At 35.3% G+C, this 23,126-nt stretch overlaps 2 protein-coding genes across 53 annotated transcripts in view; both read right to left on the reverse strand.

The window, feature by feature from the left end:
* Positions 1 to 2,551, reverse strand: part of afap1l1a (actin filament associated protein 1 like 1a) — a 68,069-nt gene extending 65,518 nt beyond the window's left edge. The window contains exon 1 of one of the 2 annotated variants that reach the window (XM_087280672.1): positions 2,443 to 2,550. In XM_087280672.1, the coding sequence (XP_087136798.1) occupies positions 2,443 to 2,461 (19 nt within the window). In that variant the 5' untranslated portion in view covers positions 2,462 to 2,550. 2 annotated transcript variants of the gene reach the window in all.
* A 177-nt stretch (positions 2,552 to 2,728) lies between these two features.
* ablim3 (actin binding LIM protein family, member 3) overlaps positions 2,729 to 23,126 on the reverse strand; it is a 131,459-nt gene continuing 111,061 nt past the window's right edge. For 21 of the 51 annotated variants that reach the window (XM_087280723.1, XM_087280718.1, XM_087280708.1 and 18 more), the window contains 8 exons: positions 20,431 to 20,568; positions 19,417 to 19,487; positions 16,679 to 16,832; positions 8,620 to 8,649; positions 7,165 to 7,220; positions 6,959 to 7,019; positions 5,644 to 6,323; positions 2,729 to 4,281 (listed from right to left, as the gene is read on the reverse strand). In XM_087280723.1, the coding sequence (XP_087136849.1) occupies positions 6,298 to 6,323; positions 6,959 to 7,019; positions 7,165 to 7,220; positions 8,620 to 8,649; positions 16,679 to 16,832; positions 19,417 to 19,487; positions 20,431 to 20,568 (536 nt within the window). In that variant the 3' untranslated portion in view covers positions 2,729 to 4,281; positions 5,644 to 6,297. 51 annotated transcript variants of the gene reach the window in all.

Below are 23,126 nucleotides of genomic sequence, written 5' to 3' on the forward strand. Positions count from 1 at the left end.
AAGGAACAACCTCAAGACATGGGTGATTTATAATTGCAGCAAACAGCTTGGAAGCATTAAAAGTGTCCATTAAGATGATTCAAATCTTTACACGTATTGACCCAGTAACTGTTTAGAGGCATATTGCTAATGAGAAGATGACGGATGTTTACTGTATGGTGACCGAAATGGCCTTAAACACCCAGCAGGCACAAGACGTCAACATGACATCAGATTGACATTGTGTCCCAACGTCGTGGGGACATTGCATTTTGTTTGGTAATGAAGATCAGGTTGACATTAGAACCCAACGTCAGGCCTAAAAGCAACCAATTATCTACGTCTAATTATGACACAGATTGACGTTGTGTTGGACATTACCACTATGACGTTTATCATATGTTGGATTTTGGTTGCCATACCTGACAAATAAATGTCAGTATTTGACATCAATATGACGTTGGTTTAAATTGGTGGCTTAACGTTGGATTTTGGTCACTAACACAACCAAAAATTAACCAAATATCAACATCATTTGATTTTGTTATTGGGCATCAAAATGACGCTGTCCTTAGATGCTGGTTAGACATTATATTTGAATTTTGGTCACCTGACATCACAACCTAAGGCCGTACTCACACTAGGTACAGTTGCCTCGAACCGGGCCAAAGCACGCTTGTCCTCCCTCCCGTCTCCCCCGACGGCCCGCGCTCACACCACAAACCGGCTTCGGCACACTTACGTCATCGCTGCTGCACTGTTCAGTGAGAAGCGCTCTCTCACTCAGCAGCTCAGTGGAGATTTCTCTAGTTATATCGTTTCAGTCGTTTGATATGCCGTCAAATATTTCGCCAAACAGTCCTTAGGGATGCGGGGACACGCAGTCAGATATTTAGCCGAACAGATCCGCCACTTTTGGCGCTCATAAACAGTCATAAAGCCCTCGTGCTGCAGGAATGAGGAGGTCTGCAGAAGGCGCGCAGCTGTCGTGCAGTGAGGGGTTTGCGTATTTAATAAACTACGGCAGTTTGCGTTTATTGAACAGTAAGAATGATTAATATAAATCTGTATGAAACACTCCCTTAAAAGACATGTCTCGCTTTCAGTTTCGGCCTTTGGCGCGTTTTGCACTCATACGTACCACGCCAAAGCCCAAGTGAAACGCGCTCAGGCCCACCTCTTTCAACCGGGCCAGGGCCGGCCAAGTGAACCGTGCTTGAGCCCGTTTCAGCGCACTCACACATATCAAACAATCTGGGAAACGGGCCTGGGCACGGTACGGATGGCATAGTGTGAGTAGGCCCTAAATCTAACCTAGTATTAACGTCATATGACGTGTGCCTGCAGGGCAGTAACCAAATGCACTACAGAATGTTACGTTTACACACACATGCACAAATTACATGTAAATGCATCCAATTTTTACACCCAAATACTCACTGCTCTTGAGCACTTTTGAACTTATATGTCTACTTTTAATTCATGCTTTGAATAATATTTAAAACAGAAACTTATACTCTACTTGGGCAAGTAATTGTTCTTTTACTTAAGTATATTTTTCAGTAGCTACTCTTTCCACCACTGTCACCAAGTTACAGTACTTTGGCCTGAATGGGTTACATCATATCGTTATTGAAAAACACAACAGTTAAAACCAGCCTAAAATAAATGGCTAGTCTTATCTGGTTTAACTGATCTCAGATAGACTGGTCATGGTTTTAGTTGGTCATTCCAACTGGTCTCTTGTTCTAAGGAACCTTACTGCTCAAAACCCCTCTAAAACCAGCCTGGATGACCAGCTAACCCAACCAACTAGCTTAGGCTGATGTATACTGTTTTATTCTTCTGTTTTTCAGGTGAAACATGACCAAAGAAAATAACTGTCATCACTTTCAAAATCTCCAAGAATTTCTACCTGAAAACATATGAGAAGAAATTAACTATAGCCCAATATTTACTTTCAGAACATAAAAAGCAACAATTTTGGACACACCAAGTCCATTCAAGATGTAAAACTGTATTGTTATTTAATGTTTTTGATATGTCAACCATCAAATCGTTATTATTTTCCAAGTCAATCAAATTTGATTTAATAAAACGCTGACTTACAAACAGATGTTTTAGTTAGCCATTAAATGCTTAATGAAGCTACAATGAACAAACCCGTCCGGTTCGGTTTAGTGATTTGGTTCATCAGAAAGTTTTGACTCAAAAGAGTGATTCGTTCATGAAAAACATTGAAGACGGGCAAGACCGTTTGCTGCAGCCAGTGCACCTTCAGAAACAATTGAAGAAGTTTAAATGTTCATTTGCGCTCTCGAAACTTTTTTGTCTCATTTATAAAATGAAAATTAGGCTAAACAAATACACAATTTTATCCAAAATAACCATCGCTTCATCATGTTTGGGTAAATAAAGCTGTATCTTTTGTGAATCATCATGGCATGCTGTCATTTTACTCACGTTTGCTGTTTATTTCCATATCTGAGGAATCAGAAACTCCTTGAAGTGTTGGAAAGGCACATCGCAGCCCGTGCACCCATCGATGTTATGGACTTAAATGACAGACACAAACCGCATTGAAAGATTCTCAATGAAGTTTGCAGACAGACACCGACTTCTCTCCATTATCCTACTGGGTCTTAGTGCCCCTCTAGTGCTGCCTCTCAACGAGTTTGAAGCTTTTTTGAAGACAGACTGACAGAATTTAAGATAAAAATTAAGATACAAATACACGGGTGCACACCAATTTTACACAAGAAAACAAACTTTTATTGCAATAGAAGATGTACATAGTCTGTTGAAACTGACAGATAAATAAAGTTAGCAAGGTAGCTGCAGTGATTAAAAAAGAGAATCAAAAATATGGTTATACTCTAGCTCTCTTCTTTCACTATGAAATTAATAGAACACTTCATAACAATCTATTGGGCAAACAGGTTGTAAACACTACACACAAAGGCAGAAAACATGATGGTTTCACCTGTTTGTCAGTGAGGTACAAAACTACTGTCAGTACACCTTGGCTTTATAAAGACCCCACGGATGCTGTTAGGTCCAAATCAAGGTTACAGTTTGTTATTTGTAACTTGTTTCAGTGGTGTGGTGATGTGTATTTCCATCAAATAGTACGTGAGTGTGAACATGTTATCCCTGTCACTGGCCATACAATCCATATTTACTCCTGTATTAATTTTTATTAATAAATCAGGTGACAATGACCCTGATATGATCCAAAAATATAATTCAATATATTTAAGGTATCACAGCATGAAAGTAAACTGCCCTAATCTACCCAACAGATCTCTCTTGTTAATTTTAAAAAGCATAACATTTGGGAAAAAAGGAAATAAAAGAAAAACATTGCACCGTAATTCTTTCCTAGTATCTGTTTCGTCTTTATCATCTGTATCAAACACAAGCTCTTTGCATTTCTACCATCACAATATACGTGTTTCATAATAATTAGTCTAATAATCCTAAAGTCTTTTTGTGATAAAAGTGTACATTCAGTATTCGTTACTCCTTGAAAATGACCTGAACAAAGTACAGCACCATAGTGCTCAATTGAATCGGCTTGAAACTTCACAAATAACAGTCAGACTTTGGTATTCATTGTCAAGCAAATCATCGCTTAGTTCAGCCCACCTAACCCTATGTAGTCACCATATATAATAGTCAAAACTGAAAAATATGATTTTGTCATCTTTAAAACTAAATTTTCCTTAATAATGTAATAGATGGATGATGTCTGGTGATTCATCCACTCTTGTTATAGTTGTCTTAATCATATTTACATTCTGTACACTCACTTTGCTGGTGCATAAATTAATAAAGAACATAAGGCAAAAATTCAAAATCCTGATTCCTTTTTTCATTCGAAAACTAAATAAAATGTGGTCAAGAGCCATTTCACTCTCCACTAAAAACTGAAAATAAATGATCCCACCATTCTGTTTATTGTTATTTATTTGTGACCTTTTTTGTCAAGTATTCTAGCCTGTCTGATCATTCATGTCTGTCATAAAGGACAGTTGCTCAGTTCCTGTACTGTCCAGGCATGAGACACAGGATGTTTTTGTTTCGTTAGACTGGAACAGGTTTCAGGTCTCTACTGTATGTGTTTGTGTGTGTGTGTGTGTGTGTGTGTGTGTGTGTGTGTGTGTGTGTATGTGGGGGGGAGAAACACTAGAAGAGCCGGGCTTGTTTTTTCATCTCATTCCTCTTCCACAGTGCCAAACGGTCAAACTCCACCATCGTCATCCCAAACACCTGATAAAACTCCTCAGCGGAAAGATGCCGCTAAAAAAAAAGAAACGAAAAAATGATCACTCCGTATGTTTATCTAGTTATCCACATATTTCATTTTCATTCCCTTAGATAGAAAAACTGACTGACAGACAGACAGACAGACAGACAGACAGACAATATTTTATTGTATTATGGTGTACAGCAGTAGTTGATCTCTGTTCTAAAGGTCCTGTGTTCTGCAGATTTTAGCTCCAATCCCAATCAGACACACCTGGGCTAGCTAATCAAGCTCTTACTAGGCCATAGGTCCCAAACTTAATTCCTGGAGGGCCGCAGCTCTGCACAGTTTTGCTCCAACCCTAATCAAACACTGCTAATTCAACTAATCAAGGTCAATCTTTGACCCTCCAGGAGAGGAGTTTGAGACCACTGTACTAGGTTTTCTAAAAACATCCTTGCAGGTGTCTTGAGGCAAGTTGGAGCTAAAATCTGCAGGACACTGGATCTCCAGGACTAAGTGTAAGAACCACTGGAGTACAACGTACATTTCTGATAAATTAAGAGACTTATAAGGTAAACATTTTTTAAAAGTCTTGCAAATATTACTAAAACAAAAGTTTTAGCATATTTTTAAAGATTTACTACATTTTTCAGTTATGACTTTCCATTTTGTCTTTAGTGTCATGATTTTTCATGAACAATTTTTCAGATTTTGTTATTGCGGTGCATTTGGGACAAATAGAAAGTTATAAAAAGCTTTTTTTTTACGCATTTCTAAATGTGTAAATTCACTGAGCTTATGAAAGCATATTTAAATAAAAGTATTTAAGTATTTTAAAAATAAATTAAATATACACTACCAGTCAAAAGTTTGGGGTCAGTAGGTTTTTAAATGTTTTAAAATAAGCTTATCCTGCTCACCAAGGCTGCGTTTATTTAATCAAGAACACAGTAAAATTGTGAAATGTTATTGCATTATGAAATAACTGGTCAAAAGTAGATTATAATTTAATTTATAATTTATTCCAGTGATTTTAAAGGTGAATTTTCAGCTTCATTACTCCAGTCTTCAGTCACATGATCCTTTAGAAATCACTCTAATATTAATTATTATTGTAATAATAATAATAATAATAATAATAATAATAATAATAATAATAATTATTATTATTATTATTATTATTAATGGTAAAAGTAATAAAAGCAATAATGACTAGAGTAATAATTTCACTTAAAACTACATACAATAAGAAATCAGTTATTTAAAACTGTAATAAATATTTAACAATTTTTACATTTAATAGATGCTGCATTGATGAACAAAATAATTTTCTTAAAAAAAAAAAAAAAAAAAAAAAAAACTGACTTCAAATTTTAGACCAGTAGTGTATATATTCTATTTTTAAAGTTTACCTCCAATCTGGCCCGGTCAACATCCTTTGGCAATCTGTTACGCCCCCTAGTGGTCACAAGAAGTGCTTCATATGGGTAAACCTGTCAACGACAGTTGGTAATGAATTTAATAGTATACTCCCATTAGCATGACCATAAAATTCATGTTTATTTATTAGCAAAATATGATCCTGTTGATACAGTGTAAAAGCCTGCCTGCCCTGACTAAATGATTGGCAGCTAATGGAAAGCTGAGCATTGTTCTCAGAGCAGCAGTAGCACGAGCAGACGTCCTTTTCCTCTCTCTTCTGAAAGTGAAAGGAAATCACAGAGCCTCTGGCACAGCAGCTGTAACCGAGACAGGAAGGAGGCACAGAACACAACAATATAGATCCTGACCGACCAGGAGCAAAGGGCTTAGATGAACCCCTGCCCTCTCCAGCCTCCTGCAGCTGAAAAATCACACCGCAACCTTATGACCCGGAAACACTAATTTCTCTATCCTTCGGTTTTCACAAGTTTTGACCGGGCAGGACGTCGCTTTGACCCATCAGGGTTCATTAGACTGACATACTGTAGAGTAAATCTGGCCTTTCCTCTAGAGCCGATGGTGAGTTAATGTTTCAGGATGTTTTTTAGAGTCTCTCTGGACCCTCTTTAAGTCTTCTGGTAATCTTAAACCATCTTCCTTACCGTGTACTCTGTTGGGAAATAAAAAAGTAAATGTCAGAACTACTTTCTGTACAAAATAGTTCAAAGGGATTTTTCACCCACAAAATAAATTCTGAATAAAGACTTATATTTTGAAGAATTTAGGAAAAACCCCTAGCCTTTGACGTTCATTTTTTTCCCTCCTTACTATGGAATTAATTTAAATATGCACACTTTTACACTCTTTTAATTCAGTTCAATTCAATTCAAGATTATTTGTATATTGCTTTTTACAATAATTATCGTTTAAAAGCAGCTTTACAAAAGGTGTAAATTATTGTAATACAATCAAAATCAGAAGAGTAAAGGTTATTCATTACCATAACTATTAGTTAACTTTGACATTAAGTATTAATAACTTTAACAAAATAACAAACAACTAGTTTCTTTTAACAGTTATTATATATAAGCATAGTTAACCTGCAGTTTTATCTTACTATGTTATCGGCTGATTTCCCACATTCTTCAAAACCTCTTCTTTTGTATTCAACAAAAAAAGACACTCATTTGGAACATTTGATGGTGAGTACATTGTGTGTAATTTTTCATTTTGGGGTGAACCATCCCTTTAACTCCCGAATATGGCCAACAAAATTAGCATTTTCTTCACAAATAAAAGCCTCACCTCTGATTCCCCAGTTGACTTCACTGCCGCTGTCATATTGATAGTAATCAGCACTTTGTGGCTGGAAAACAAACAAATTTTTGGTAAAATGTTATTGTTTTATTGAATGCTCTGTCCATTTACTGGACATTAATATAAATTAAATGCTGAATGAAACAAACAATAAATAAAAGGTATTTCTTATAGTCACAAAAACAGTAAATTACCCTGTGCAATCCATTCCTGCCATATCCAGGCAAAGAGGCTGACTTGGATATGTAATCTTTAGGTAAAAAATAATTAAAAACAGATTAAAGATAGCGCAACAATAAAGGTCAAGGTTTAACCTCAGTGTATGGGGATTAGGCTTGTTATACTTAGTCTGCTTTGTAGGTTAATGCACACTAGAGGGCGCTATTTACCAGGCAAAAATCTGCCTAAATTTATTGGTTAATCATTTATAAATTTAAAGTAATTTAATGGTGACAGACTTTCCAAAATGTATTACAGTGCTATATTTTGACAACAATATTTGAACGCCAAATGATTTGACTTTATGGTGCTCAGGTTCCAAATGCTTAAAATATTCATTCATTTATTCGGCTTAGTCCCTTTAATAATTAGGGGTCGCCATAGCAGAATGAAACACCAATATATGTTTTACACAGTACTGGAAAACACCCATACACTCTCACAGCTCAAAAGATATGTAATATAATTAAACTTAAAAGCTTTAAATCATGCTCTAATTCCTGGATTTATGAAATCTAAAAATAAAATGCTTTTAATAAATAGATCAAACAGGAGATGCCACATTGGTGTCTACAACAAAATATATATATGTACAAAAGTGACTTTATGTACATAGAAAGCATAATAGTATGCAATATAAACACAATTAAAGTGTCAAATCCTTCAGATAACTTGGATATGTAAAAATAAAATGACAAAATATCTTATAAATAATATGTTAGCATCCCTCAGCTTAACATATATATTTATACAAATGAAATAAACAACTTATTCTGGATGGTAATTATTAAAATACATAAATGTGATCACTAATAATATTAAAATGTTTTATTTTTAAATGATTGACACATGGGTAAAATCTAGTGGTTTCAAGGATAATGGCAAATATGTAAATTGACATGTAATTAGTATTTTCTGAGCTGCACTGTGATCTTTACACAGTCCTTTAGTATATCAACAGCGAACTCTTGTTTTAAATATAGAATGATCATATTTTTGATATTGTTACAATAGATTCAATTTAGCTTTTGATCAGACTAAAAAGCTAAAAGAACATTCTGATGCAGTGTTTCTCAACCTTGTTCCTGGAGGACAACCAGTTTCACCAGATTCAGATCATCAGCTTATTAGCAGAGACTGAAAGACCTGTTAGGGGTGTGACAGACAAAGGAGACCGCGGTCCTTCAGCAACATGGTTGAGAAACACTGTTCTAATGTAATTGGCAGTTCATTTCGCTGTGGTGGATAAATCAGGGACTAAGCTGAAGAAAAGTAAGTAAGTGACATTATAACGTTTGAACAACATTCAAGTTATATTGTTTTGATGCTGGAAAACCCTTTTCATCTTTGACCCAAATAACTGTAATACTAAAGTGTTTACATTATAATATTTGTACAGCAAACATGGAAAGATTTTATAAGCCACTCACCATTCTCTGCAGCAAAGTTTGACCGAGGAGCTGAAGAAACAAAAGAAACAGAATCGCTTCAATAATTTGATAATTAATTCCATGCTAATATTAAGAGTCAGTGGTAATATTTTCTCGTAATCTCATTGCTATGTAAAATATAGTATAGACTGATTGGGTAAATCTGCTGTTATTGGTATATATTGTGCCACCAGGTCAGACTTGTGTCTCTGCGTTCCCTGAGGTTTTGGATTCACTGAAAGAGTCATTGGAAAAATCTCAAAACTGTCAACAAACAGACAGAAGCGCAAACTGCTCAGCAAAAACACTGAAACACAGCACATCAAAGTGCTCAATGAGCCTGAAGAATGCTGATCAATGGAAAAACATCAAGGCAGTGGAAAGGGGGGAAAGGGAGAAAAGAAGAATGTAAAAGATTTAAGAATGAAAGGGAAGATCACTGTTTCTATCAACATCTATAGAAGAAATACAGTGTCTTTAAAATTACAGAAGACGATAAACAGGGATTTGGGGTGTGCTAACATTGTACTATTTTGAACTACAAACCCTTTTTATGTGTTTTGACTGTTTTTGTATGACAGTTGCATTAAAGAAATGCGTTTTTGTGAGAGTGGTAACATGACATCCTTTTTAGACTATGTGTTTGGTCTGTCTACAGTAGGGGTTCTCAATCTAGGTCCTGGAGGGCCAGTGTCCTGCAGATTTTTGCTCTAACCCCAATCAGACAAAAGCTGGAGCTGTAGGACACCAGACCTCCAGGACCGAGTTTGAGAAGCCTTGGCTTACAGTATAGGTATGTACAAATATTTATTTTTGTCTAATAAAAGTTGTTGAAGTCTCTATTAACAATTCACATGTAATTTGATATAAAAAAAAATGCATGTTGTGTTTGTTGTTGTCAGCATGTTGTATTACAATCATTAAGAAAATGACAAACTTAAATATTTTTACTAACTTTAATAAAAAACACTGATAAATTTGTGCGATAAAAATGTCCTTCTTCCTTCCTTTGTTTCTTCCTTCCATCCTTCTTTCTTTCCTTTCTTTGTAAATATGTGAATGTGAATTTTCTTTCTTTCTTTTTCTTTCTTTCTTTCCTTGTAAATATGCACATTTCTTTCCTTTCCTTCCTTCCTTCCTTCCTTCCTTCCTTCCTTCCTTTCTTTCTTTCTTTCTTTCTTTCTTTCTTTCTTTCTTTCTTTCTTTCTTTCTTTCTTTCTTTCTTTCTTTCTTTCTTTCTTTCTTTCTTTCTTTCTTTCTTCCTTCCTTCCTTCCTTCCTTCCTTCCTTCTTTCTTTTCTTTGTAAATATGTGAATTTTCTTTCTTTCTTTCTTTCTTTCTTTCTTTCTTTCTTTCTTTGTAAATATGTGAATTCCTTCCATCCTTCGTTATTTATTCTTCTTATATGCTAATTTTGAGTTCAAAATATATACAAAAAATATACATTCTCAAAATATATATTCTTAATGTTACACTATTTATTGATGAACTTTTAGTGGAAATCTTAAATCTTATAATATCTGATATTGTGAAAATCAAAGAAGAAATTTGAGTGGAAAGTTGTTAATGCACGTTTACTGAACAAAAACATACATTTATTTAATATATATGAACACATTAACACACATCTACATCTCACTGCTATTGAACTGCTCTCTCGACACAAGATCACAATGAACATCTGCATCCCCAACTTTCAGTCTATGTTTTATTCATCGCATTAAATTCTTACTCAAAATCCCTCATGTAGTTTGGGTGTGTTTCATCATGAGCAGCATTAGATGTTTATTAACTGGTCTGTCTTAAACAACACCTCTGAAATCAAGTCAATTATCTGAGCTATATAATCTATTCAACATCACTCCCAAACTTCCTCTTGGTCCATTTCATGAGCAGTACAGTAAATGCCACCTATTTCTAGTCATGAATAAAAGAAGACGCATGATTTTGTGGAGCAGCAGTATAGATATGGGGGAGGAAAATGCAGGAATATTGGAGAAACCAGAGGAAAACAAGGAACTAAAGAGAGGGAGGGGATGAAGGGAATTTTCCAGATGCTTTGTGCTCTTCCCCATGAGATACACCGAAATAGAATTAAGGAGAGCAGCATGTTCATATGAACATGAGGCGGATGGAGTGAAAGGTTGGCTGTAATGCAAAGGAAAGTTATTGAGGATGGATAATGTAACCAACTCGTTTATCCTTTAAATATGCAGAATATTTCACTGGGATGCGATGAATATGTATATATTATTCACGTCTATGTAAGTAACATCTATGAGGGTTTAAAGTTTATCATGGCCTGTGTCAAAAAAACACAAAATGAGAAAAAATGGCTGACAAATTCAAGATAAGGGGGCACGAAACAACCCTGGTTTTTAACAAGCAAATAATATAAATATTACGAATATAAACATTAGGTGAGCAGGTTACATTGTAACTCTGTGTCCTAACAACATGAGGAGATTTGCAGTGATAAGCAATTAGGCTCTCTGCACCAGACGAAAAACGACAGAAATTTAATTACAACCATTCACTCCAGCGAAATGGCAGGTTTCTGATCAAATGAATGCCTATTCAATGCAAACCTCTTTAATATTATTAAATGTAGATGCTGAATCACTCATGTGTGTTGGTTTGCATTATTTCACAGTTCTTAATTTTTTTCAAGATCTGAAGTGAACTATGTGCTATTGGTGTTGTCAATCTGGCAACCTACGCTTGCATTGGTTTTGATCCCGGAATGCAATACCTAGTTCAGCCACTGGGGGTCAAATTTACATACAGCACCTTTAATTTTACAAGTCATTTTATCTTTCATCAATTACACTGTAAAAAGCAATTTTTTAAATTACTTTAATAATAAGTAAACACGTTGACTAAAAAATGACAATTAGATTTTACTATAAAAATGTATGTATTTCTGTCGTAACATAGAACTGTTATTTTGTCAATGTCATTTCTATAATTATGCACATGGTTACTTTACTTAGAAATTTGAAGGCAACAGGTTTAGTCACTTTTTCAGAGATTCACTTTTTACAATGCAATAAACTAAACTAAATTTAGATATATACAGAATGACAAGTCACAGCACTGCACTGTAAAAAATGGCTGTAGTTTTCACAGTAAAATAATGTAAAAGAGCGAAGGTAAAACATTGTAAATTTAAAAAGATTCACTTAAATTAACCAGGGTTTCTGGAGGTTTCATCAAGTCAAATTTAAGACATTTTGAAACCCTTTCAAGAGCCTTATAAATGTGATTTTGGACTTATACAGGGCTTAACAATAAATTAATGACAAATTTATGAAAAATATATTTATTATAAAGAAAACTACACAAAATAATTAAAAAATAAATTTATTTGCTTTTGGTCCAAATGAATTGAGTATAACTCCTATTCAACGTAAAGTGTTTCTGTTATAAATCTTAAATTTCATAACTATTTATAAATATTATATCTACTCACAATTTATTCTGTAATTAGTTTTTGTGTAAATGGAAGATTATGTAAAGTGATATATTGCTGTAATTATCATGTGATTTGTGTAATTGTTTTTAATTTTCTTTTCCTGATAAGGGAATTTAATAGAAACAATGATGTTGTGAAATAAACACCTTTTTGGAAAAAAAAAAAAAGATGTATATATTGATGATTTTTTCTAATGGCCCGGTGTTTTGTCACAAAAAAAAAGAAAAAAAAAAACCTTAATTATTTCTTAGCAACTTATTTTAATGTTTCAAAACAAGAAAACTAAAGTTTAACATTGTTAAATGTTTATTTATTGTTTAGACAATGACATAAATAATCAAAAATTTACATTTGTTGACTTTTGATCTAAATTGATTGAGTGATATGTTGCTCTGGTATTATTATGAGGAATTGTGTAATTTTTTTTAGCTTTCTTTCCCTGATTAGTGAATTTAATGAAGAGAAATTGCTGTAAAAAGCAAACAGCTTGTAAATTAGATATCTTTGCAAAAAAATATATATATAAAAAAAAAGTTTTATTGAGATGGATTATTGATAATTGTAGGCCCGATTGGGTAGCTTTTCTTGGACAGAGGAAAAGTAAGATCTGTTTAAAATGATTTAAGATCTACAACACAATATTTCAGTGAATTTAAGATTCTTAAGACCCCGCACCCAAATTCTCTCATCATAAACACATAATTTATGAAAATATAAGAGAATAATTTCAGATTCAGTGTTTATAACAGAAGTTTGGCTTTAATGGAAATGTACTATGTCCATGAAGCCATATTATGGATAGTCATAGTATATTAATTAAATAATTATCATTTTTAAAATATTTAAACGAGCAATGATCAATAATTAATACTATAGCCCTACCATATAATGAAGAAATAATGAGAACAGTGTTATGTTTAATAACTAATGTTAACAAACATAAATAAACACATGTATTGTTCATTGTTAGTTAATGAATTAACTGCAGCTAGCTAATGAATTTTAAAGTGTTAACAGAAATCTATAAATTCACCCATTTACTAATAATACTAGTATATTCTGCATTTGTGTATTTCGTGTACAATATACATTATAAATAAAAATATTTATATATATTATAATTAAAAATATTTCTGCAGGAGGACATTAGTAAAAAACTAAGGGTATTCACCAAAGTAGGGGTGAGAAGTATCAGTGTAAATTTTATTCCTCATGTTTTGGGGACCAAATGTCCCCAGAAGTATAGCAATACCAGCAAATTTTGAGAGAATTATTTATTTTGAAAATGTGAAAATGTGGCGTCACGGTGGAACAGTGGGTAGCACGATCGCCTCACAGCAAGAAGGTCGCTGATCCGAGCCCCGGCTGGGTCAGTTGGCATTTGTGGAGTTTGCATATTTTCCCCTTGTTGGCATGGGTTTCTTATAGGTGCTCCGGTTTCCCCTACAAATCCAAACACATGCGCTAGATTGGACGTAGTCTATGTGTGTGAATGCAAGAGTGTATGGGTGCATCCCAGTGTTGGGTTGTGGCTGGAAGGGCATCTGCTACGTAAAACATATGCTGGATACATTGGCGGTTCATTCCGCTGTGGCGACCCCAGATTAATAAAGAGACTAAGCTGAAAAGAAAATGAATGTATGAATGTAAAAATGCTGTATGTTTCCTACGAGGGTTGGGTTTAGAAGTAGATTCAGTCTGTACATTATGAAAAACATTTAGTCTATGGTAGTTCCCCATAAGGATAGCTATGTACGTGTGTTTCTATGTGTGTGTTTCTGTAAGAGCAAGAGACTCAGACAGAATAAGAACAGGTGCATGGCACTGCATTGGCTGTAGTGTAGTAATATATAGTTTTTTTCTGCTGTGTCTGCACTATTCCTGAGAAGCCTCACAGAATCCCCCCTCCTGTATCAGCATATGCTGGCTGTGTCACTGTTGACTCAAGCCTGCCTTCACTGTAAAGACTTCCAGAGCTCCACTGCTTTAATGAGATGGCTGTGTGCCACATCTTCATTGACCACATTGTCTTGCGCTGAATAATCACAGCCATACTGAAGGAGAGCAAAGCAACTCCCATACCGCATGCAGTCAAAAGCACACCGCACCTGTTGCCGTCATGCATTTTCACCAAGGGAGATTGTGGGAAGGGTAAAGGTGATCTTAAAGGGATAGTTCACCAAAAAATCTAAATTATGTCATCATGTACTCCCCTTGTTCCAGATGTGTTTCTTTCGCTTTTTGAACAGCCATTTCAATATTTCAATAAATTATTAATTCATTTTCCTTCGCCTTAGTGGCTGATTTATTAGGGGTCGCCTCAGTGGAATAAACCGCCAAACAGAAGAATGAAATTTTTACATTTTAAAACCACATAACCAGAGTGAGTAAATAGAAAAAAAATTGAGAATTATTTTACTTTAAAGACCAGGAAAATAAATTATTATTTGCCATAAAAGTGATATTACTGTACAGTACATACACACGGGAGCTTAATAAAAATACACTCTTTAGAGAAAAAATTCAGATGGCATTTAGAGGTTCTTGCATCTAAACTCTTCAAATGTTTTCAGAAAACATCCAAATGACATTTTTTAAGAGTTTCTTTTCCTACACATTTTTTTCAATTTGTGTCTGTAGACACGATACCTAAAGGCTGTTTTTTTTTAATCTCCACTAAAGCAGCAAATACATACAACAGACTATTAATCATAACTACATAATTTAGTTCACATGGTTTTTACAAAGGAATATGTTCATGCATAAATTGGAAGATTGTGTGCAGTATTTTATGAAAATAAAAAGAGAAAAAATATATACATATATATATTTTATAAATTTCTTTAACTGTTTCTGGTGTTGTCTGATGTATTGAATGGAGTGTAAAATACAGATTGCCCAAATCCTATCGGTAAAAGCCTTTTCGCCCTTAGCTGATGATTGATTACGGAGCTTGTTTGGCATGCTGTCCCGGGAGAGAGCCCTGAACTCGTGAGATCCTCGAGCCCGGGCCTAACTACCCCCCTATTGCAGGGCGAGAGGGGAGTCCGAGTTCAGGTAGGTCTCGAGAACTCCCCTGCTTTATAATGTTGAAAGTAGATTAAAGCTATAAATTGTCTATGGTGTCAATTTACAACAAAATACAAGGAGAACATGCAAACTCCGCACGGAAACGCCGACCTGGCCAGGAAGTGTCCAAGCAGGTGACATTCATGCTGTGCGGCCGTGGTGCTAACCGCTAGGCCTCTGTGCTGCCCTGACAAGGAAATGGGAGGAGTAGGGGAGGAAGGGGGGATTCTTCAAGACGAAGATGGCTGAAGTGAGATACTCTGGTTATTTTATAGTGGTTAAGAAGTCATCTGATTGGTAAACCAGTGTTAGCTAATGTGGACCAGGTGCTATCAATCATAAGCACGTGCTCCTCTCGAAATTAGTTTATAAATAAATTTCACTTAATTTTAATGTGTCAAAAAAGAAATTAAGCATCTTTAACCTGTAACCATCCAATGTTCCGGTTTTTATGCTTGGAATGTGTCGCCTCGCAGCAAAAAGGTCACTAGTTCCAGTCCTGGCTAGGCCAGGAAGCATTTCTATGTGGAGTTTGCATATTCTTCCCATTTCTGCATTCATCCAGTTCACTGTCCAAAGAAAAGTGTAATTGCGTAACCTAAGGTGGCTATAGTGAAAGAATGTGTGTGTGAATGAGAGAGTGTAAAGCCTGGTTTGGACCCACGGCGCATGTCTTGCTGTGCATTTATACTTCTGCGTGCTGTTTGTGTTGCTCTGTACACTTCCGAACACTAGCTGGCAGTAGGTTTCTATGCTCTTCTGTGTCGAGTTTCTTTGCTGGTGTTTTGTCTTTTTCTGAATGGTACCTTAATGTACAAGTAGCTAAAACTCACTCATTCAGAGGCGACTTTACAACTTAATCACAAAACAAAACTTTCCACCTGGAGCTCCTTCATGGGACTTGACGCTTGTAAACACTCGCTCCAATAGGTTCGTATGACTCTCGGTCCCGTGCACACTCGTCAGCACTACAAGCCGACCAATTACAGAGCTTGCGCTACGCGTAGATACATTTTTTGAAAGAGGCGCGTCAGCATCAGCCACGCTGAGGGCTATGCGACCATGCGAAAGTTGCGCTGGAGCATACACATGCGCTTGACACTGTATAAATCAGCCTTAAGGGCATCCATAGCATAAAAACATATGCTAGAGTAATTGGAAGTTCATTAAGCTGTAGTGACCCCTGATAAATCAGGCACTAAGCCAAAGGATAGAGTAAGTGAGTGCATGCAAATGTGTGCACCATATTTAACAGTGCTTACTTTAAACATCAAAAACTTAATACAAAAAGCATTTATAATTTTTACAGCAATCAATTACCGGAGTAAGTATGGTCATAAATGTTTGTTTTTTATTATCGCACAATGTCTTGCCTTAAACCCCAATGGTAGGTTTGGCTTTGAAGGATGGAATATGATATGGAGCACTCAAGCCACACTCTGTTTTTGATGACACTCCAGAAACCCCCTTTCAAACATACGTCCCTTTAATGTGTGGTTGTAGTAGAGCACTTACAGCCGTTAACTGTGTTGTTGTGGCCCATGCTGTGCAGCATCTCCCTGCTCCCACTGCGGGAGTTTCGTGCGCTGCCCCAGGGGTCATTGTCATAGGAACCAGAGCGGGCTTTCATCTCCTCCTTCAGGATCATCCGACCGATCCCACCCTGAATCTGAGACAAAGACAGAAACATTCATGAGTGATCAGAAATCCATTGTGTTGTTCTTTTTTTTTTTTTGGATGACCTTTTATGTACAGCAGTGTGTAATACTGTTGATTGTGAGATGTTTAAAGGTCCCATGAACTCTAAGTTTTTACATAAAAATTCTGTATGTTTTAGATCTTAAAACCTTCTTATTAGTCTAAAACAGCTTATCCTTGAATGCATCATTTCACATACTTTGAGTAAATATCTGAATGTTTATTATGAGAAAATTAAAGCATTTTTAACTTTGGAGGCATGTAAAGCAATTCTACATTAGGGTCGGAACAATAGACAATGCAATCATCCATCACCGATGGCCGATAGACATCACGATGCTGAGCCGGCATCGCGATCCTCCGCACAACCCCCGTCACAGCAGCAACCCGCTTGCGAAAAATACACACCTAGGCCTTGTTTAGGCTAATACAGTAGATCTTAGCTTTAAAATGGCATTTTAGAATGAAAACAATCAACGTCCACACTGGCTTTTCATCTAGCATTTCTTAAAATATCTCTGTCCACACTATACCACTGAAACGCACATCATGTGACCACAAACACACTGGCATACTCTGCACAATATGTGCACTTCTAAGCTCAGCGGCTGCTTTGAGCACAAAACCCCACAGAGTAGTGCATGTCGGACAGTTTATCAAGGATGTACCACTGGATCGCGTCTCACTATAGTTGTTAAATGAAATATTTAATTAATCGTGTCTCTATCTTACAAATCTTGGGTCTTTTGAATCTATCAGGTAGCGTGTCACAGCATCAATATACTGCTTCAGTCTTTTCAGGCTTATACTTAAAATTTTTACAAAAAAACTCAGATACTGTTGGTTGGTTCCTGTTGGTTGTGCACTTTTTACCAACCAAGTTTGCCAATGCCATTATAACGACACTGATCACTCTGCCTATTCATGCCAGAGTCAATCTCTTTTTCCGCGGGATGAAATTGATCTTTATTTATTTATGATTTGGTTATGGGTAAAACAAAGAGCATGCAGGTCAGGTAGTTGAAACGGTGGGCTACAAATAGTTAATTAGTTATGAATTAATAATTATTCATGAATAATTAACTTATTAATTCATCACTGCCTACGATGACGATTCCATTGTCCATCGCAATGTTTCACATTAGACAACGTACAATGCCAAATTGGTCGACATTACCCAACCCTAATCTACACAGTAAAAACTGCTGTAAAATCTGCAATATTCTTGGCAATTTTGGTTGCCAGTAATACTGTAAAATTTACAAGTGCACTGTCAATTAACAATTACAATTCTGTGGTACTTTTACAGCACAATTTTAATTATTAATTTACAGTGCATGTGTAAATTTGACAGTATAACTGCCAATTATTACAGTTTTACTGGCAAAATTTACAATACACTTGTAAATTTTACAGTATCACTGGCAACCAAAAATTGCTGAGAACATTGTAGATTTTACAGCAATTTTTACAGTGTTGGAGAACAAAACACTTTTGAGAAATGAAAAATAGGAACCTTTAAAATAGTTTAGGGCGTCATGATGGCACAGTGGGTAGCACGATTGCCTCACAGCAAGAAGGTTGCTGGAAAAATATTTCTGGAGGAGGACATTAGTAAAAACTACGGGTAATCACTAAAGCAAGGGTGAAAAGTATCTGTGTGTACCTTTTATTCCTTACGTTTTGGGGACCAAATGTCTTCAGAAGTATAGCAATACCAGCAAATTTTGACACAGAATGATTTATTTTGAAATTTTTTAAATGGTGGCATCAAGGTGGCGTATTGGGTAGCATGATCGCCCCACAGCAAGAAGGTCGCTGGTTCGAGCCCCGACTGGGTCAGTTGGCGTTTCTGTGTGGAGTTTGCATGTTCTCCCCGTGTTCGTGTGGGTTTTCTCTGGATGCTCTGGTTCCCCCCACAGTCAAAAGACATGTGCTATAGGTGAACTGAATAAGCTAAATTGGCAGTAGTGTATGTGTGTGAATGCAAGAGGTTCATTCCGCTGAGGCGATCCCTGATTAATGAAAGAACTAAGCCAAAAAGAAAATGAAGAAATGAATAAAATAGTATAATAGCATAATAAGGGTCATTATTAAACAGAGGCACAGACACTTTTTATTTGAATTTGACAGTAATTGCTAAAGCATTAAAATTTTATTGTAATTTTTTTACAATTTAATTAAAATATATAAAACCTTTCAATATACAAATTATACAAAAATTTGACAAAATATGAATCATTTTGTTCTACAATGTAATCAACATAAAGTCATTTTTGTTTTTAATTTGTAAAGTATTTTTATTATTTTGTTATTTAAGAAAGACTTAACTTGAGCTGAAACTGTGAACAAACAAAAAATTACCAAACAAATGAGAAACGTGTCCTAATGATTGTAAAAAAAAAAGCATCTAATGGAAAACTTTCTGCAGACAGATGGGATGTAAAGCATGATGGCTGATGGTTGATAAGCAAAACTAGACACGTACTAACCGATTATCTAATTAACACAAGCTTTAATTAGTGACTAGAGGGCAGAGGATGTTTCTGGCTTACTCTTTGAAGGCCATGACTCCAGCCATCTTCCTCTCCACCTGATGAGTATCTTCTCCGAGGAGCACGTAAAGCTGAGAGAGGGAAAAAACATGTTTTGAAGAAGCACAAATCAGAAGAGACTGACCATCCAAAGGGAGACAATATCTATACTGACAGCAAAAATATGCTTTAAAATGCAATAAAATATATATATTTATCTGTGTAACTTTCATTAAAAGTTTATCTCACATCCTCAACATGCAAATATTTTTAGCTTTAAGACTAGGATTCCAAATAAACAATAAATAAATCCCAAAAAACAAAAACATTTAGGGTTTTTTTAGTGGGGGTGGGGGTATTTTAATCATATCATGCATAGTATTCAATTCAAGCTTGTACAAATAAAAGATTTTGTTATGTTTAAGAAAATAGCACAGCAAAAAAAATAAAATAAAACCAACTCAGCTTACTAATACATATGTAATATTCATTCACTGGAGCATTTTAAAGATTTCCACTTTGTGTTTGATTTGACTGTCTATTTATTGATAACTAGAATTTATTTTTATTCAAATTGACACTTTTCTTGGGCGGCACGGTGGCTCAGTGGTTAGCACTGTCGCCTCACAGCAAGAAGGTTCGAGTCCCGGCTGGGTCAGTTGGCATTTCTGTGTGGAGTTGGCATGTTCTCCCAGTGTTCACGTGGGTTTCTTCAGGGTGCTCCAGTTTCCCCCAAAGACATGTGCTATAAGTGAATTGAATAAACTAAATTGGCCATAGTGTGTGAGCGTGAATCTGAGAGTATATGGGTGTTTCCCAGTACTGGGTTTCAGCTGGAAGGGCATCCGTTGTATAAAACATATACTGGATAAGTTTGCGGTTCATTCCGCTGTGGTGACCCCTGATCAATAAAGAGACCACTTCTACAATAGACTCATTACAGGCATCTCTATATGTGATTGATTGTGAAGGGCTGATACTGTATGCAGTGAACTGAGCACGCCTCTGAAGACTTTGCATATATTTATCACTCACATTTAGGAGAGCTGGTGTAGTAGGAGTAATCAGACTCTGAGTGCTGGTAGTGTTCAGGCGAGTAGGCTGATGGGAACTTGGAGGACTGGACAATGTCCTCACTGGTCTTGCTCTTAGTTGCTGGATTGCAGTGATTGTCTGTGGGGAGAGTATGAATTTCCGAATCACACCTCTGGAAAACGATGTGATTTAACAACAGATGGCAGTACAACTAGGTCTCCTTTACACCTTACATTAGTATGTGTTCTCAGAGAATGCACAGTCCAAACCATGCACAATTGAACCCACGGATACATTACTACCTACTTTTATCAGTCAATTTGATGAACAATATTTAATGAAATGCTCAAACTGAACTGCACGTGGAGTTTTCAGTCCTGGTTTTGTTTTTGTGTGGACAATTCAAAACTGTTTGGTTCCATTTTCTTTACTTTGAATCTTCATAAACCGATATAAACACAGTAGACCAGATCATTCATAAATAGCTAATTATTACTTTCTAAAACATCTTGCTTTTTAGTTTATGCAAATTATAATTTTGTCAGGGACAACAGATCTCTGTTGGATCTCACAGACATACTGTAATGCAATCTGACTATAAAGATATTGGGGTTTTAGTGAATAACAAAAAAAGGTAATAAAAACATCTATCCACAGAGGTATTTTTCGAGACAATAGACAACATCCAAATTAATACATTTGTTATATCTACACTCTTAGAAATAAAGGTATGCGAGCTGTCACTGGGGTGGTACCTTTTTAAAAGGTACAAATTTGTACCTAAAAGGTCCATATTAACATATTAGAACCTAAAAAGTACAAATGTATTTCTCTTAAAATTTTTCGGTACTAATAAATACTTTTGAGGTACCAATTTGGACCCTTTAAATACAAATGTGTACCTTTTATAAAGGTACCACCCCAGTGACAGCTCATGTACCTTTATTTCTGAGAATGTACACTGTAAAAAGTATCCTTAAATTGGAATTTTTTAAAATGTATTTATATAGTTTTTATTCATAGTTTATATATATTTATATACACTTAAAATGCATAATGGACTTTTACCCTTGAAAATTTAGAAAAAGTGACTATTATTAACATTTTTAATAGTTTGAAGTGATATATTGTCAGGGTTGGTGTTGTATATTACGCTACAAAAACCTTGTAATATGATTTCCTATACATTGTTTTTTGAATAGTTAAATTTTCAACATAAAAAGTCAACGCTCCTCGCACATTCTTATCCATTTCAAAACTGCACACAAAATATATTGTACCCCATATAAATATCATCTTATGAAACTTTTACCAAATCTGAACTGCAGTCTGTGTAACAATAATTCTAAAGGTACCTTTTGTTAATGTTTTGAGACTGTTTGGTCATATCCAAATTCTGGAAACATGTAGTTCAAGTATTTTAAAATATCACACAATTGCAACTTGATCTTGATCCCTGCTTTATGTTGTTAAATAATGATTCTCTTAATAACTTTACATTAGTTAAGGAAAGACTGTTAAATGTCTGGCTTCACTGCTGCAAAAAAATATTTTACAGCAATGGTTTACTTCAAGGCCCCATAATGCAATTCACAACCGTAAATAAACTGAAAACATTTGTGGATCACTAAATATGGAAACTGCTAATTAATAATTTTTTTAAAAAAGTTCAATTAAGTTCTTAATTCAATTCGTTCCAACTGTAACTGCTTTTGTGATAGATTTATATAAATAAAAACTTAATAGGAGTATCACTAACAGGTTAAATAATATATAATGAATATATAGCCTGACACAGTGCAAATATTTAGAGGAGTGCTCTTCTCTGATGTCTATTTCTGTAGTACAACAAACTAAAACAAAACAAAAAAAGAAAAACGGAATGACAAAGGTACACATGCATACTGAACTGAAATACTCATACCAAAAATGTATGTTTCGATATGTGTACCCATATGTGCCTTACAGATATAATTCATACCAATGTTAGGTGTTAAAGGGACCTCATAAAGTAAGCAAGTTAGAAAGAAACAAAGAAATCTCAAATGTAACTGCATGTGACACAATCCACAACACTCAATGCAAAGCATCTGCACTCATATACTGTAAATAAAAAACATTGAATAGGCACCAAAACACTTCAAATCTAGAGTTGAGTATTATTAGAAATTACACACAATGCCTTTAAAGTACATCTATAGCGAAAAAAATAGAAACTTTACTGAACTCTCATCAATAAAAAAAAAAAAACACATGAGAAGATTCAACACAAACACTGAAGCACAGGCCGCACACAAATTAACAGTCCCTACTGGAAAAAGACTTCATAGGGATTAGACAGAATGCAAATGAGGGACTAGAGATTGAACAAACACATGGGCAAACAGACAAACGGATGTGCACAGGGAGAGCGAATACTTACAGAGTGAAAGGTGACCGAGGAAAGTAGAGGTGGAGGGAATTGTATTTAAGGTGGTAAGGGGTGGAAAACAAGGGAAAAAAAAGAAAAGAATAAGGGAGGAAATGTTTGCATCCCAAAGAGTATTCAGTGAGATATTAAGATTGGTACCCATATGGTTGAAAAACAAACGACTTGCATGATGATTTTATTTCTTCTTTTAAAAACAGATACAACAATATGACACTATTCGCTTAGTCACGCTGATCCACCATATGGGTAGCAAAATATTCCTTCT

This window comes from Danio rerio, chromosome 14, assembly GCF_052040795.2.
Source record: "Danio rerio strain M-AB ecotype USA chromosome 14, GRCz13ab, whole genome shotgun sequence".
In the NCBI taxonomy this organism is placed as follows: domain Eukaryota; kingdom Metazoa; phylum Chordata; class Actinopteri; order Cypriniformes; family Danionidae; genus Danio; species Danio rerio.